Here is a 17,420-nt window from a genome sequence, read left to right as displayed (position 1 = left end):
GACTCCATTTCAGTACATCAGCTGGCCCTACGTGCAAAGCCAGCCTGAAATGAGTTTACTTACAACTTAATTCTCTCATCAATTATATTCAAATAGGTACCTTCAAAGTTCCACAGGGATGGCTCTGCTAGCTTAGCTATAATTTGCTCAAGGGTGCTGGTTAGTTTTTATTTCTAAAGAACATTTGTCACAGACTAAATTTTGATCTTACTACTAGTTAATCAAAATTGTAAAGTTGTAAGTGGTGTTTGAAAAGATCACAGGAGTAAATACCTTATAATCTATCCACGTATCAAATTTGATCCAATCTAGGCACTGTTATAATAATAACATGCTCTGCCACCTTCCAGAGGTCTCCTAAGGAAGGCACTTTAGGAAGTCAGGAGTAAATTAGGTCCCCAAATCTAATAACACAAACACCATAGCTAAGCATGCATATCGTCATGAATATTTACATCTAGCAGGGGCCTTTGTGCACCACTCTGAGAGACAAATGGTATTTCCAGTAATAGTTTATTGATTTCCAAATGCACAGGGGCGCCAAGTCCGAACATCCTGGGATAGCAGTAAATCTCTCTTACAAAATAATTTACAGTATGAAAATGATATACTGAAACATTAACTCAGGTATGTAATTCCCTTGAAAGATTGAGTGTTCCCTTGTTTAGTGTACAGGGAGGAAGGGGAAGATGACTAAGGAGGGAATGTGACTGTGTACACGAAAACAGGCAGAAGACAATGGATTCGTTGGTTCTACCCACTCACACATTGTGGCCTGTCACTGTAAGAAGACTGGTCAGGTTTGACTTCCACAAAGTATAAATCACTGGTCCCCTCAAAGTCACATCAAGTCCAGTATGGACTCTGGCTGCTTTTCTATACCTTTAAATGTCTTCATTTATTTTCACTTTCTTGTTCTGGCCCAAGTTCTGGTGTTTCTGGTGAGTTCTCAGCCTCACATGGTAATGTGAGACCAAGTGATCCAAATGATCTGTTTTCCTGGCAAACACTCAGTTCCTATGGCTCTTGGAATTCCATAGGTGAAGGCTTCAGAAACACTGCTAGGTAAAGGCAGTGCCAGTAAGATCTGCAATCCCCCTTGTGGGCCTGTTCCCTTAGAGTAGGCCTGCACTTAATTTATAATGGGATTTTTGTCTTTAAAAACACAAACAAAACTAGATGTGCTCAGCCCACAGTAAACATGCAACCGCTTTACTGAAAAGCATGTACTGAACAGCTATTACACAGAGTACTATCAGGAATCAGCAGGACATTTTCTCTGTGGGGAGATAGGACTTCCTAGACCTCTGACTACTACAAGGGTACAAATTGTACACTCAGGCCCAAATGGAGTGACCAAAATGATCCAAGTCACCAAAATGACAGGGCATATAAATTTTACATGTTATTAGACATGGTGGAAGGGGGTTGGGGTGCAATTTCCTTCCTGGCTGTCACCTTGGCTCTGTTTTAAAAGTTGACACCTACCACTAGGGGCTATTCTGAAAAGCCAGCACTCACACTCCAATTATCTGGTACGGAGCTAGAAGAAATCTTTGTGGTGGCATATAAGATCACCAGGGGCAGTTGTCTCACTTAACTCTTAAATAATAGTATGTGCATGTGTGTACAAATCTCTCTCTCTCATTTACACCCCCCCACACACACACCAGGTAAGGAGTCCTAAGTCAGTGATTTGAATTGGCACCTTCTCACAGAGTACAGAATATGGTAGCTGAGTTTACTAGAATATGAGGATTTGCTTTTCTATAGCAATGAAGCAGGAGATACTGAAGACTACTGTCACCTTCACTATGTCTGAAAACTTTACCCTCTTGAAGGCCAAATCCCCTTTTGTTTCTTTTGTGGGGATGACAGTGAAAGAAAATACTCCCCAGTTCTAGAAGGAAGCTCAAGTTAATAATGAGTACGTACAAGGTCTACTAACAAAGAGGAGTAAGGTCATCTTGATGTCTTTGAAACATGGTTTATAATGTGAACGGGCACAACTGCACTGGGGAACTGAAATCTCTTCCTCTCTCTGGATTTGTGAGTCATGGCATGGGGCAGAGAGCTGACTGCAGAGAGGGGAGAGCTGTGTTCAGAATGGTTCCAGCATTTCCTAGCAACTACAGACAAGAGACCTGTCCTCAGCTCATCTACAGACAGCCTGGCTCATAGCCTATCCTCAGCTTACTTCCTTTTCCTGGCTGTCAGAGCTGAGAAGTCAAACATATCTTGGAACTGTTCTCAAAAACTCAACATTCAGAAGGTTGACAGGACTTGCTGTGGGTACCCGACTCATTTTTGTAGACATCCTTTACCTGAATCACTTGATGATTTCTCCTAGGGATCCGGGTAAACTCTGCTTTCCACAGTCAACCAGGACACACACAAATCTAACTCACACTGACCTGGAGGGTAAGAAGCTTCCTCATGAGGGGCACAAGGCCAAGCAGCAGGTCCTAGCTCTGAGGATGAAGCTGGCATCACTGCAGAAAGCATCCTAGCTCTTACACTGATAAATGCTGAAGCTGCTGTGCTGTGTTTAATTTACCGGTTAAAATCTTACCAGGTGCTGGAGACAGCAGGAGCCCATAAGCAAATCTGAAACCCTTTCTAAAGAAAGGGGAAAGCTTTCCTTGAGGATTCCAGACAGATGAAAATTCATAGAGACAGGTTGGCAAATATTTTTATAGTTCTGTTTATAACCACTATATAAATGCTTGAATTGCCCAAATACTGATATAATAATAGCATGATTAGGTGTGGAAAGCCAATGATCTGTCCATTGGTAATACAAGGTCAACATGTAAAGATCAAACAATGATTACTAGGGAAAGACAACACAAGCTTCCAAAATCTGAAGTCTTTTCAATCTTATGATTTTCTACATTTTTTTCTACAGTAGTTTTGGTCCTCTGTAAAGAATTTTAAAAACAGGATATCATTGGAGGTTGTTAACTCAGGGTGTATTAAATTCTCCAGGCTTTGCAGACAGATGGTAAAGGATCAAAATTGTCTAAGTTATCTACTAGCCACCAGTTTGTGAATGAATATATATATTAATTTTAAACTCCTCCCTCCCGACACCCTTATATGTGTAGTAAGCTAGGGTAATATCCTAACCTAGAGCATACAGGCTTAGCAGTTTCCTGGCCTCAAAGGAATAAATCATTTTATAGCATGCACAGGATTGAACAATGATATAAATAGGACCTTACAGTAAGCATGTGCTGATTCTGCCTCAGAACTATCCTGTACACACAATAGCTGCCCCTAAAGCTTTGTGATAAGTATACAGGTTATAGGCAGACAAACGGGCAGGCAGGAAAAGGGGGATTTCCCCCAAGGCAGACTCCTTGGATCCACCTCAGAGAAACTGAAAGTCTAGAGCTTGGTCAACAGCAAGTGCAAGGCTGCTTGGATACAGTTCAAAAAGAATCTCAGCGTGAACATGGAAATGCCACACAAGCAGAGGGGAGGGAACACACTGCCCACTTGCAAACGACTGATACCTTCTAACTCTCCTACCTTATCTCTACAGTGTTAAGTGTCTCTTCTCTAACAACTGTTTGTTCTATTAAAACACAATGTTATCCCCTGACTTTAAATCATTTGGTAAGAAAAACTCATGTCTCGAGAAGATGTGTGTGTTTGTATGTGAGCTTGCAGTTGGGTATCTCTCAACATACCACTGCTTCCTTGACCCTGAAAAGTGTGGTTGTAAGAACTCTGACCTGGGAATGGGAGAAGGCCAGGAAATGCAGCTCTGGGGCATGCCTGCTCATGCTACATGGGAGGGGAGAGCTGGGGTGTGGGAGGGAAACTGAAGGCCTGCTGCAGGGAGAAGGAGGATTCCAATTGTAGGAAAGAGAGGGAATGTTTGCTGGCAGATGGATCTGAATCCAGCCAGCCAGCGAGTGGCATGGATTCTCATCATAGTGCACCGAAGCCACCTTAGGCTAACCTGGGGGTGGAACTGGTAAATTTTACGGTGACAATTCCCACCTGGTGATATACATGCCAGTCTTCTATGTTGTGACAGACCTAGTAGTCCATACAGCTAGCCCAAGAATTCAGGTTTTATCACTTTAGTGACAATTTGGAAAATTTGGGCAATCTGAATTCTGAAACACTGATTTCAACTTTCAGTCAGATTTCTCTGTTCTTTTCCCATCACACTCCTTAAAGTCGTTTCCTTTCTACCACTTCAATCACTCTTTCCATTTCCTCAGCACTGAATTATGAATATGAAGTCCTAGATAATACCTATACTAAAAATATCTTCTTTCCAGCTCTGGACTCTCTTCAACCCCTTGTTCCACCCAGTTGCTCTAATTCCTTTCACAAACGCATGGCTGGACTAGGAGAGACTGTCTAAGGAGCCAGTGTGGCCCTGCTTGGCCACATTTGCTGTAAGCTTCAGCACAAACAAAGTGGGTTTTCTGTTTGCAGGTAAGGAAAAAACTTATTTCCTTTCAAGATATTCTAGAACCTTCCTAAGGAAGTGATACTGTTGACTTGCACAATATTCCAGGGGCTGGCTTTCCTGAGTAATAAGTAAGTTCAAAAGCAGCCTTTGGGGAGTTGCCTTGAAGAGCCTCCAAGTTGATCAAAGGGGCTCTTCCCATGACCTACCACAAGAGAACAAGAAGCACACAGTCAGTACTCATAAAACTTGTTGTCTCTTGGCGACATGTGTGCCTGCTGTGGACCTGGGGACGTATCCAGTGGAAGAAGTTTGTTGCCAGGCAGCTTTCACAGATATCAGAAGCCATTACATACACGCTGTCACATACACACGGGGAAGGGGTGTTTTCCACGAGGAATGGTTCTCTTCATGTGTCCTCTTCTTCACTGGCACCACCACTATGAAAGAAAGGGAGAGGCACGTGAGTTCAGACATCAACCACAGGAAGGGAGGCAAGACAATATACAGGCTGATGATCTCGCGCTACTGGGCAGTAGAGCAACAGGAAGTACCTTAGTTCTTTTGATTTCTGATTTCTAAATTTAACTATAGTGATCATGAAAATTAAAAACTTACTATCTTGGGTTGTGAGAGGATCAAATAAGAACATGTGTAAAATATACAGTACCCAGTATACTGTGATTAAGTAAAGGAGTAAGAGGCATCACGAGACTTAGAATTTTAATAAGCAAAATAAACTGCTGGCAGAAATCAGAAGTTTGATTTCCTTTAGGTGTTAGGCCACCTATTAGTAGGTCAGAAAAATAAGAAGCAGCAATTAATGGCATTCTGCCCTGGGTGGAGCCAATGTCTTGCCCATGCAGCAAAGTTAGTCTCCAGAAAGTACTCTATCTCATCAGGACACTGGATCATTCTCTGTGTACCCTCCCTCCTTCCCTCCTATCACATTCCATAGTTTGGTATTTATTCTCATTCCCCCTTCTACTGAAGTATATAAGGGTAGCATTAGTACTATTTTACCAATGATTACACATCTAGAAGTTGTACAATGAACACATAGAAGTGCTCAATAAAATGACTTCCAAAAACAACAGAAAGGGTGGGACTGGACTGATGCAACCAGAAGATTCCAGGGTCAGTGTTTCAGTGCCAAAACCAAGTGTACAGTTCCAAAGGAACAGCTACTACTTCAGTTGCTCGGGGGAGAGCACCACTGGTTCTGGGAAAAGGCCGCAGGGGTGAGCACCCTTGCAGAAAGGCAAAGCAGCAGACCTGCCTTGGCACTCTTCATTCACTTCTAGAGGTCACCGATTCAAACAGACAAGAGACAACTTGATCTCCTGCTCACTGGACCTGAACACAGAAATATCATGACCCGGAACTAGACTGTTAACCCAGTCTTTCTATTACTCCTCACTACAATCCCAGGATATTGGAATTATTATTCTTTTATATTGCCCAGATGAAGAAAGTGAAGCTCGGTGAGATGTAAGAACCTAGAGTTCTTTGAGATCAAGGTTTAATTTTGGCTGGAAGTCAAAAGTTCCAAGCTGGTAGAGACAGAAATGGTTTATAATGTATTAGCTTCCAGCTATGACCTAGAAAGTTCTCAGAAAGGATTATCTTTGTCTACATAAATCTGTGCTCTTTGTTTCCATCTGGAGAAACAGTTGAGAGAAAATATTCTAGCAATGGGGTTCTAGTACTTCCAAGGTACAAACACTTAAGACATGGGCCTATAGATTAAGGGGAGTGAAGTCTAGAAGCCAGAAGAGTCAAGTCAGTAACATGCCACATCAGAACTCTGCCCTACTTGTTTCCTATTGGCTGTCCAGTCATGAGATAGAGGGTGCATGTAGGCAGGGCTGACCAGAGGACTGCCATTAGAGCAGTATTTGGTGGCATCTGTCCCAAAGGGAACAAAGGGTCTTTTATAAAAAGATTGTAGCCAGAATCAAAGCACAGATAAAATTGGCCCCATATTTCCCCACTTGGTACTGACAGCAAGCTCTTTTTGTTTCTCTGCCAGCCTTCTTTCTAATGAGAGGACCGATGGTGACTGTGTCCTTTCCTTAAGCTGCAGTTCACTTTTTAGCGTTCTTGAGATAAACCACTCATGAACCTACTGAAATTCATTCAGAGTTTTGTCTGTGTGTCCCTTTGTCTGAGAAAGGCCATGATTTTCATCATAGTTTCAAAGATGTCAACAACCCCAACATCAAACTGAGAATATCAAATCATACACAATTTCTTTTTCAGTTTTTTTTTTTTGAGGGAGGGGCAGTTTGATACAGGATTTCTCTGTGTAGCCCTGGCTGTCCTGAAACATCTAGACCAGGCTGGCCTTGAACTCAGAGATCCACCTGCCTCTGCCTCCCAAGTGCTGGGATTAAAGGTGTGCGCCACCACCGCCTGGATCAGGGTTCAGGTTTTTACTATAAAACTGTATAAAACTTGGAGTAGTTCAGGGAAAAGGTCAGAGGTCTTTACTAACTAAATTTATTCTCATTACCCTAAGAGAGATCTGTTCCTGGGCCTGAAAGATAAAATTCTCTCACTGTTTAGAGCAAGAGACCCTGTGACTCTGATATATCATTTATTGATTTCTTCAACTGCTAATTACTGACTGTCTACTGTGTGTTAGGCTGGATGTCAGAAGGGCACAGTAGTAACCCACACAGATGCCACAGCTCTGGTGTGATGGGGGCTCAGGAGATACTTTGTTTTGTTTTTAAAGAAAAAAGATAGCACATTTTCATAAAACAATCTGTTTCTCATGATAATACTAAACAGAAATGTGTAGCACAGGTACCAGTTGGTATCTGAGGTCTCTTTGGGTTACTCATCAGTTAGAGGCGTCTCCTTTCTTTTCCATTCTGCTCTCACTTATTACATGAGCGTATGTTCAAGCGACCTTATCTGAAATGCCTTAAAATCTCCGTGGTTCCTCTCTAGGTACCCATCTGCTTCCATAGAAACACCTACTTGTCATACAGAGATCTACAACTGGACTGGGATTGTAGGTTACAGAGATTTTTAAGGTGTCTGTTTAATGTATCAATTTCTAATGAATGAGGGGCATTAGGCAGACAGCCATTCTCTTCATTCTACTGAGGTCCTTAAGAAGGGAGTACCATCATACAATGACCCCCAAGGTCATGGAACTGTTGAGGGTTAAATTCTTAGTGAATCTCACTTCTTCAGGGTAGTGCTACATATCTTGCAGTGTTACAGACAGACTTTTTAAATACACATGATTAAAGGAGTTGTACCCTTCCTTTTAAAAATGAAAATTCAAAATTTGCCTAACATTCTCTCAATACCTTTGTTTTGGCACCTGAAACTATTATATTTTAGATTAAACATGTTATTTCTAAATTTCCTTCAGATAGTTTAGATGAAAACAGTTTTTTAAAATGTGTATATGGGGTGTGTGCATGTCTCTCTGTGTGTTTCTGTGTAATTATGGAGGCCAGAGGTTGATGTTGGGTGTCTAACTCTATAAATCTCCACTTTATTTTTGAGACAGTCTTACACGGACCCAAAGCTTACCATTTCAACTAGAATAAATGTCAGTAAGCCTATGACATCTGCCTGTCACCACTCATCCCCCAATACTTGGGTGATAGACATGAAATGTCAACACACAGTTTTTATGTGAGCTCTGAGTGTCTGAATTTAGGCCCCCCTGCATTTGCTGGTCCTCGTGCACTGAACCATCTTCCTGGATAGGTTTACTTATCTTTTTACTGAATGACAACTTCAAAGCTAAGGAAATACAGAGATTGAACATAAGAGTTTCATGGTTCTGACCATTCTAAGCAGGTTTCTAGAAAAATTGTCCCTTGTCAATGCTGGTAATAGCAGGGCACTGAGTACTGTGGATTAGTTAGGAGCCTTCTGCTGGACTGGTCTGGATTGAAGGTAGCCTATTTAGAAATGTTAGTCTTAAAGCTGTAGTACACATTCCCTGGTGTACGTAACAACTTTCCAGGGATGACTTGCGTATGGATAATCATTAGAACAATTAGAACAATTTGCAAGTCTTTATTTCTACGTATCTTTTTTCCTAAAAGTGATCATCTCAAGAACATGGGGTACAGGTTTTCTTTGTAGCCAGGTCCATTTTCAAAATCTTCTTACTCCCACTTCAGGAAAGATATATACACCTGTTTACACACTGCATTGCAAAGGCTTTAAAGAGATCCCATGAAAGCAGGGTAAGAAATAGTAACACATTATTCTCTATTACATCTATATAAGACAATAGCTTATCTCTATGTTTCACTAAGATTTAAACTCAGAAGACTGTTGTCACAAAGTACTAGTATGTTTATTTGAATTGGATATAAATGAAATCATATCTAACAGAAAGTGAGTGTGATTTGGCTGGCTAATTTGGGTGTAAGAAATGGATCTGTCAATTAGATTATATAGTGAATATTGTCTGTAAATTTATTAAGTTTGTGATGTCAGTTTTGACAAAAGCATACATAAAATGAGATGGATACTACATGATATGAGCAGTCACATACTTTCTAATTATCTATACTTGACCCAAAACTTAAGGAATTAACTTAAAGGAGGGCAAGGAGGCACACACTTTTCCCTATACTTCAAGGGATGAAAAACCAGAACATTTAACTAAAGGAACTAGGAGCACCTAAATTCCGAATGGGTTGGTGGTGTGAGATTTAGCAGCTCTCTGTCTAGGGTCAGGATCTGAGGGTACAGAATGGGGCCAAGGAGTCCCAGGTAGTATAATGAATGCTGTGTCCTCTTCCAAGAATTGGGCATACTGAGATAGCCCTTCTATTTGCTGTGGCACCTATAGATGTAAGCTGGGAGAAGATACAAGGCCCAGTCACACTCAACCCCAACCACCTGCTGAAAGAAGATTGCCATGCAGAAGATAATCCTGACAAATCCATGGACAGGTGGCTCAGCTTTGCAGCTTGTCCTCAGAGTTGAAGGGGTTTGAAAGGAAGTTAGTAAGTGAGATGGTGGGCACTCTGAGATCACAAACGCCATAGTTTCTTCCCTTATGCAGATAATGCACTGACTGTGATTGGCACCACTTGTTCACCACAGAGTTCACGGCCACTTACTAATTAACCATTGCTCTAAAAGAACTATTCAACTCAAGAGAATAGAGAAATTAAGAGATATTAACATTGAGGAGGAAAAAGGAAGAAGGAAGGCTAGATTTAGTATTTTTTTTTAATTAGGCCACATAGGCACTGCACAAAAATCTAACTGGGAAGCCCTGAGCTTTCAGTATTTCAGTAGTTCTAGTAAGTATGTCAGCTGTGTGTGTGGGCGGGAGTGGGGGCGGGATGGACCACACTCTCTGATCCAGGAGCTTTCCTCCATGGCTCACTTGCTCCTACAGCCTGGGCAGAAAGGAACCTGAGCTGTTGTGCTGTTAAGTATGGGAACTTACTAGTCTTAACCTGGGGAGCAGGTTAGGTATAAATATAAAAAAGCAAAATGTTCTTGGTTGTCATGGGTCTAAGAAGTGCACGAGAAGACTGGCATTCAAGTTCAGGTTCTGCTATGTGATTCTGAAACATTTTCTCACTTGAGAAAGTGGAATAGCCTGAGTGATAAATATAACTTAGGAAAACTCCACAACAGATAAAGCTAAGCTCCTCTCCAAATTAAACACTTCTGAGTTAATTAACTGGCTCTTATTTGTAGGGCTTTTCTATTCTCATGCCCCTCCCCCTTTCCACTTTTTCTATCCATCCTGAAGGCTGGTCAAGTTCTACCATCTGTTTTCCTAGCTGGGTCCAAACACTGGGTTGATCAGTACCTAGAACAGCCTGAAGAATAAGCTCTGATCTCAGCAAAAGCTTCATGGTTTCTACTTCTCTTGTGGTTCTTTAGAAAATAAGGCTTTCGACTGCCAACATCAAACTAAACGGAGAAAAACTCACAGCGATCCCACTGAAATCGGGAACAAGACAAGGTTGTCCACTCTCTCTGTATCTATTCAATATAGTTCTTGTGGTCCTAGCTAGAGCAATAAGACAACAAAAAAAGATCAAAGGGATACAAATCGGAAAAGAAGTCAAACTCTCACTATTTGCTGATGATATGATAGTTTACATAAGCGACCCCAAAAATTCTACCAAGGGACTTCTACAACTCAAAGTCTTTCAGTAATGTAGCAGGATACAACATTAACTAAAAAATATCAGTAGTCCTCCTGTACACAGATGATAAATGGGCTGAGAAAGAAATCAGAGAAACATCACCCTTCACAATAGCCACAAATAGGATGAAATATCTTGGAGTAAATCTAACCAAACAAGTAGATGACTTGTATGACAAGAACTTTAAATCTTTGAAGAAAGAAATTGAAGAAGACACCAGAAACTGGAAAGATCTCCCATGCTCTTGGGTAGGTAGAATTAACATAGTAAAAATGGCAATCTTACCAAAAGCAATCCACAAATCCAATACAATGTCCATCAAAATCCCAGCAAAATTCTTCACAGACCTTGAAAGAACAGTACTCAACTTCACATAGAAAAGCAAAAATCCCAGGATACCCAAAACCATCCTGTCCAATAAAGGAACTTCTGGAGGCATCACAATCCCTGACTTCAAACTCTACTACAGAGCTACAGTACGGAAAACAGCCTGGTATTGGAGCAAAAACAGACAGGAGGACCAATGGAAACAAATAGAACACCTGATTTTTGACAAAGAAGCAAAAAATAGCAAATGGAAAAAAGAAAGCATATTTAACAAATGGTGCTGGCACAACTGGATATCAACATGAAGAATGAAAATAGATCCATATCTATCACCATGCACAAAACTCAAGTCCAAATGGATCAAAGATCTCAACATAAAGCCAGCCACACTGAACCTCATAGAAGAGAAAGTGGGAAGTACACTTGAACACATTGGCACAGGAGACCACTTCCTAAATACAGCCCCAAGCCAATTTACAGAAGAAAGAGTTTAGGGGGCTTACAGTTTTGGAGGGTTAAAGTTTATGACCACCATGGTGAGAATCATGGCCAGCAGGCAGACAGGCAAGCATGGTACTGAAGCACTATCTGAGAGCTTGTATTTTGACATAAGCAGCAGAACTAAACAGGAATGGCATAAACTTTTGAAACCTACATGCACTGGAACTGTGGTTGTGACTAGTAGTAGAAAAAACACGCTGATCTTCAAGATCCCATTCTCGCACACATAAGAGGCCTCCTTTAAGAAAGGTTTCCACATTGGTTTAAGAAGACATATAAAAAGCACTCACTCTAGGAATGATGTAATTATTTGTTAGATTCTGAAATAATCACTTTGCCAACATTTTGATATTAGGTTTTCAAAATAACTGTATAACAGCACTGACAATCCATTTTACAGACGAAGAGAATGAAGAGCAGAGTAAGAAAGTGTCATCCCAAGTCCCAGAGCTAGACAGAGCGGCAACTAAATCAAGGCCTGTCCCTTGTTTTTAATCCTGTGCAGGAAACTCAATGACGGCAAGGCAATCTACTAGGAGGTTTGTGAAGTCAATCTCCCAGCATCTACCCAACTAGTTTCCAGCTAAAGATTTTTCAAGGCTTTGGAAGACTTAAAACTCCACTGTGATTATAATTGCTAGAAAAGTTCCTCATGTCATGGAGAATCCCCAACAGCCTTGTCAAAAGCAGGTGGGAGGGCAGCGAGATTTTTTTCCCCTTTTATTTTTTACAACTATAGCTTGCTCTCAGCTTTCCTGTTATAACCTTGCTGATAGACAGCCTTTCCCGTCAGTTTCCAGCAAACTGTCATGCCAAATCCCCACTACCACCACAACCAAGACAGCTGAGCAGCAGAATGCTTAGAGCAGAGTCCCTCTAGGTCAATTTCAGTTCTGTCCGGCCAGGTCAGAAGCACCAGGCTTGCTTTTTATTCAGTTCCACAGTAGTACATTTAGGCTTTCAGCTCATTTCTTTTTCTTCCCCTCTGGAAAATGGAATCTAAATTAAGTTCAGATGATGTGCCCTGGTCTACCTCAAGGAACCAGTGAAGGTAGTCTGGAAAAAGTCCTGCTTTGTCCTTGCAGCCTCTAGGGGTCTTATAGGTTCAACACGTCCTAACCACACTGTAAATGTTTCTCAGAGAATGACTGTGGTCTCCATTCCCCAGTGTTCACTAGCACGCCTGGCACTTAGGACACATGATCCTTGTAGCACACCTGCATTTGCTGCTGAGGTGAAGAGTGGAGAAGGTGGACCTTCAGTGCAGAAAACTACATCCAACAGAAAATAAGACTTTCTTCTAATGCTATAAACTATTTATCTGGAGAACTGATGGAGGAGAGTTATCTGTCTATATTACTTTTATTGGTTAATTAATAAAGAAAACTGCCTTGGCCCTTTAAGAGAACAGAAAATTAGGTAGGTGGAGTAGACAGAACAGAATGCTGGGTAGGAGGCAGTGGGGAGACACTTCAGGCAGTCACCATATGCAGTAGCCATGCTTCTCCTCTCCGAGATGGATGCAGGTTAAAATCTCTCCTGGTAAGCCACACCTCGTGGTGCTACACATATTACTAAATATGGGTTAAAGGAAGATGTGAGAATTAGCCAATAAGAGTCTGAAACTATGGGCCAGGCAGTGTTTAAAAGAATACAGTTTCTGTGTAATTATTTTGGGTAAAGCTAGCCGGGTGGCGGGACACAGCCCCGCCACTCCTTCTACAGATTGGCGCCCAACGTGGGGCTCGAACCCACGACCCTGAGATTAAGAGTCTCATGCTCTACCGACTGAGCTACCGAACCCTTAAGGAAGGTAGTACAAGATGCTAACTTATGTATGTAAGAATATGACCAAGACTCCTGACCAGGATTGTCACCTGAATTGTGTGCCTTTAACAAAGCTATTTAATCTTATTATCCATTGTTTTAGTGATCTGTAGGATAAAGCATCATCAAATAATTCACTCTATTTTTATATTTTCAAATCACTGAACTCACTCTTTCAGTAAAAATATTAATTGAACATTTACAATATATTAAGCCCTTTAATAGGTGCTTTAATAGCATCAAGAAAGACAGACAAGGTTTTGGCTTTCTTGGGTATAATCTCCAATGAGACGACAATAAGCAACCTAATTAAGCTGGGCAGAAAGTACTATGAGGGAAATGAAGCAAGATTATAGGATAAATATAATGTGTGCTTGTGTCAGGGCCATTCAGGAAAGTGAAAACACGAGGATACGCCTTACAACTGAGTATTAAACAAGAAACAGATGAAATGATTAACATACTTCCTAATTAGTACTCAGCCACAGCCAAATGTTTTTAAATCACTACTACGTTTGACTTTTTCATCTTACAGTAGCTGAACCACTACTACGTGCAAATAAATGACCAAGTGAAGGAATGTAGTTAAGGACCTCTGTGCAAAAATGTATGTAGTCTGCACACTGAGAGAAAGAGAAGAACAAAGTTAGCTGACTCACATATAACAAATAAGAAGTGGTTTTAACACTCGTCACTGACAGATGGATTAGTGCTTTCCAGGAAGACAATGGGGTCAGGAGGAAGGCATGCCAGGTGGAGGCAACAGCTTGAATAAGCTCTGGAAGATATCAAGCAGCTTAGCATGGTCAGACGGCTGTGAACAGTCCAGAAAAGCCAGAATAAAGCATGGGAGAGCAGGCTGAAAGTGACTCACTAGCAGCTCCCAGTGCTTCTTTCCATTGGTCATGCCCGAAATGTCTCCTAAGAAGATGGGGGGTATAGATGGGAAAGAATAGAAGATGAGGGGGTGTCAGAGCTCCATATGGCGTCTACCACACTGCCAGCACTTCAAAATGTGAACAAGAGCAATGTTTAAAATATTCAGGCTGTATTCTGTGCAACATTTCCCCAAGGCAGCACAAACAGCTGTTTCAGGGGAGAAAAACAAAACAAAACAACAACAACAAAAAAAACCCAAAAAAACCAATGGCAACTCAGTATAGTCTGTGTGGAGGAAGTAGGCACGCATCATGCTGCTGAAATACAACTATACAATCAGTACAGGTCTGAGTCTCAGAATGAAAGAGTGTCAGGAGCTACTGTTGGGGTCTGAAGTAAGGTGCACTGGCTTCTAAGCAGAGACTGGGGTTCCCTTTTTGCCAATGCCAAACTAACTTGTCTGTTCTAAGACCCGTTCCAGAGGCAACAAGAAAACTCTCTTTATGGGGAAAAGGAGAAACTGTGAAAACAGAAGTGTTTTCTGTCAGTAAGCTAGAGGTCCCTGGGGAATATCTTCCCCAGGATTCTGAGTAGATGTTTTTGTAAGATAAGAGAGGATCTTACTTACTTACTGCCTGATCCCTACTTACCTATCCCTCTTCTTGCATCTTGCATAGGCATGCTCATTATACATTTCCTAGGAAATGGAAAAGATGGTATGAAAGCTCTCCACCTATATCCTACTCCACTATCCAAGAAGTTGAGGAGACAGACAGTAGGCATAGACTCAGTAGGATCTGCCCCTACCAGAAGGCAGTTTCCTAAGAAGGGTTCCTGTAGTCATCTTAAAAGATGAATATAACATTTATTTTCAGTCCATCTTACCAGAGGCACTTTCTGGATTGTACTTCGGTGTTATCAGATGAGAGATAGCACTAGTCTGGTCATTACTAGAAGACCCTAACCCCATAACAACATCAAACAGGGGAGAGGGAGGAGTGCGTAGAGACAACACATATACACTGGCCCTGAACACTGGTGTCGTCCAACTAGGTCATGTCATCTAGGTTAAACTAAACAAAGCCTATTACTCTGAACTCCAAGTGTCCTGTATACTGGGAAAGTAACAGCCACTGAGCATGAGATCATGTGAGAAAAATACAGGGCCTTCATTACTTTAAATAGGTTCCCAGAAGCCACCAAACAAAAATCCCCTAGAAAAATTGTTCTGCATTCTGGAGTTCTATACTTAGAACTTTTCTTCTGCTTGAAGCTGTAGGGTTCAAAGCCGGCTGTGGGACTACTATGGCCAGCTGAGCACAGATGCGCTCCTGGATGAGCCAGCTATAGCCACTGAGATGGGGGGGATGAAGATGGACGGATAGGGTTTGTGGGGAAAGGAAAAATGCCCAGCTTTAAGAGGCCTAGGACTAGTGTGTGAGAACAGGGTGCTAAAAACATTTTTGTAAGGATCGTTAAAGACACATGCTCTCCTCTCAGTTTTCCCTGAAGCTTGTTCCCCTGTGACAGTGAAATGATAAAATTCTATCACTTCAGACTCTACTATGGAGACAGATCTGTTTATCTTTATTTCAACATAAATCTAGTGTCATGGTATTTATTTATGATACTTACAAAGCTGCCACTCTCTGTTGGCCCTACCCTAAGACCCTGCCAGATAGAACAATGCAAATACCTCAAAGAACACCAGGACGCCAATGCCCCAGTAAAGGCTAAGCACCCACTAAGACTGCTCAGTTGATGGCCATCTGTTAATAACCTGGATAACAGGCGTCCCTGCTGTCAAAACTTTCAATCCTGGCTTTCAAACCAAAGAGGACCCAACAACCATGCCCAATAGAAACAAAGGTCTAAAGTCAATCCTCTCACTTAGTAACTCCTTGCAATACTGACTCCCGCTGGCCTCAGTTTTCTTGTAGTTAGTGAGTCCTAGGTTCTTCATATTGTAAAGCATAGGAAACACTGGTAAACGATCAATGTTTTCATGAAATGTTTGAGGAAAACGTCTGCCTACAGTAGATTTCTGCTATATACTGTTTTGTTACCTTCTTCCTTAAAGGATTAGAAGAGTCTCAAGGTTCTTACATTCTGAGCCCAAATCTGACTTGTTAAGTATAGAACAATGCTTTACAGATAGTTCCCATCTACACCAGTATGAGAAGTTAACATAAAGTACATAGATCAATTTGCTTTCCCAACCACTCAGTACTTAAATATTCCACATAATCTTCACTCAGCCCAGGAGAGGCATGGAGGGATGGTTAACAATGTAGGTATTTCATACATTGTTTCTTTTGTGGACTATTTTTATATTTAAGATGATCTGCTGTGAGAAAATGAAGACATTCCTTTATAAAAACTATTTTAAGTACCTTTAGATAAATAACTAAATGTAATAGGAAAAGTGATATCTTTCACATTTAAATAAAGCCACTGGAAGTAATTTTTTGTTGTTCATTTGGAGAGAGAGCTATTTTCTCCACAAACTGATTATTCAGGTGTCTGAGAGTACTTCGGGCTCTGGTGGACCTAACCCACTGGCAGTTAGCCACATGCCTCTCTTTGCCCAGTGAAGAAGATGGGAGACCATGATCTAATAGTAAATGTAGTACTGCAACAATGGAGGTTGGGAGCCACTGGTCTATGTGAAAAGCAAGATGACGCCCCACACCCCCGCCTCAAGCTTATCTCTTAACTGTTTTAATTGGCAAGGATGATTATACTTTACAGATGTAGAAACTGAGGCTCAGAGAAGTAAGCCACATGGCCATATCTGGAATCGACATTTGGCCAATTAAAAAAACCCATGTTTTTCAGTAAAAAGAAAGTTGGAGCTGACTGTGGATTTTTATCAAGTCTGCATCACTCAGATTTCATTAATTAAGGGAAGGATAGGCGCTGTGCAATGCATGGTAGCTGCCATCCACCTGTCAAAAAAAGTTTCAACCTATCAGTCTCAAGTAGACTATAATCCAGTCTCTCTTGTGGATCTTTCATTGATCTTTTGGTTATCAATTACCATCTGAAAGAAAAGGGTTGGGAACTGAGATAAATAAACAAAGTAAACCTGGGAAGGTCATTTTTCTCTCTGAATTCTAGTGTCCCCACCTATAAAGTGGATCATAGATAACCTACGTAATTGAGTATGTTTGAGCCTAAATAGGAAATCCTATTAAAGTTCTAGAACAGGGTAAGGCTTTTTATGAACAGCTACTAATATAGCTATTGCTTTATTTCAGATTAATAGTTTTTAAAAGCCCAGAAGTTTAGAA

General features: G+C 41.2%; 1 protein-coding gene across 1 annotated transcript in view; it reads right to left on the bottom strand.

The window, feature by feature from the left end:
• Positions 1–494: 494 nt before the first annotated feature.
• The window catches only part of Trim44 (tripartite motif containing 44), a 107,462-nt gene continuing 90,536 nt past the window's right edge, over positions 495–17,420 (bottom strand). Inside the window, exon 5 of the mRNA XM_038331588.1 lies at positions 495–4,872. Coding sequence (XP_038187516.1) covers positions 4,842–4,872 — 31 coding nt within the window. The 3' untranslated portion in view covers positions 495–4,841. The remainder of the gene's footprint in view (positions 4,873–17,420) is intronic.

This window comes from Arvicola amphibius, chromosome 5, assembly GCF_903992535.2.
Source record: "Arvicola amphibius chromosome 5, mArvAmp1.2, whole genome shotgun sequence".
NCBI classification, from domain to species: Eukaryota; Metazoa; Chordata; class Mammalia; order Rodentia; family Cricetidae; genus Arvicola; species Arvicola amphibius.
Note: the sequence above shows the minus strand (reverse complement) of the source record. Positions and strands in the feature narration are given on the sequence as shown.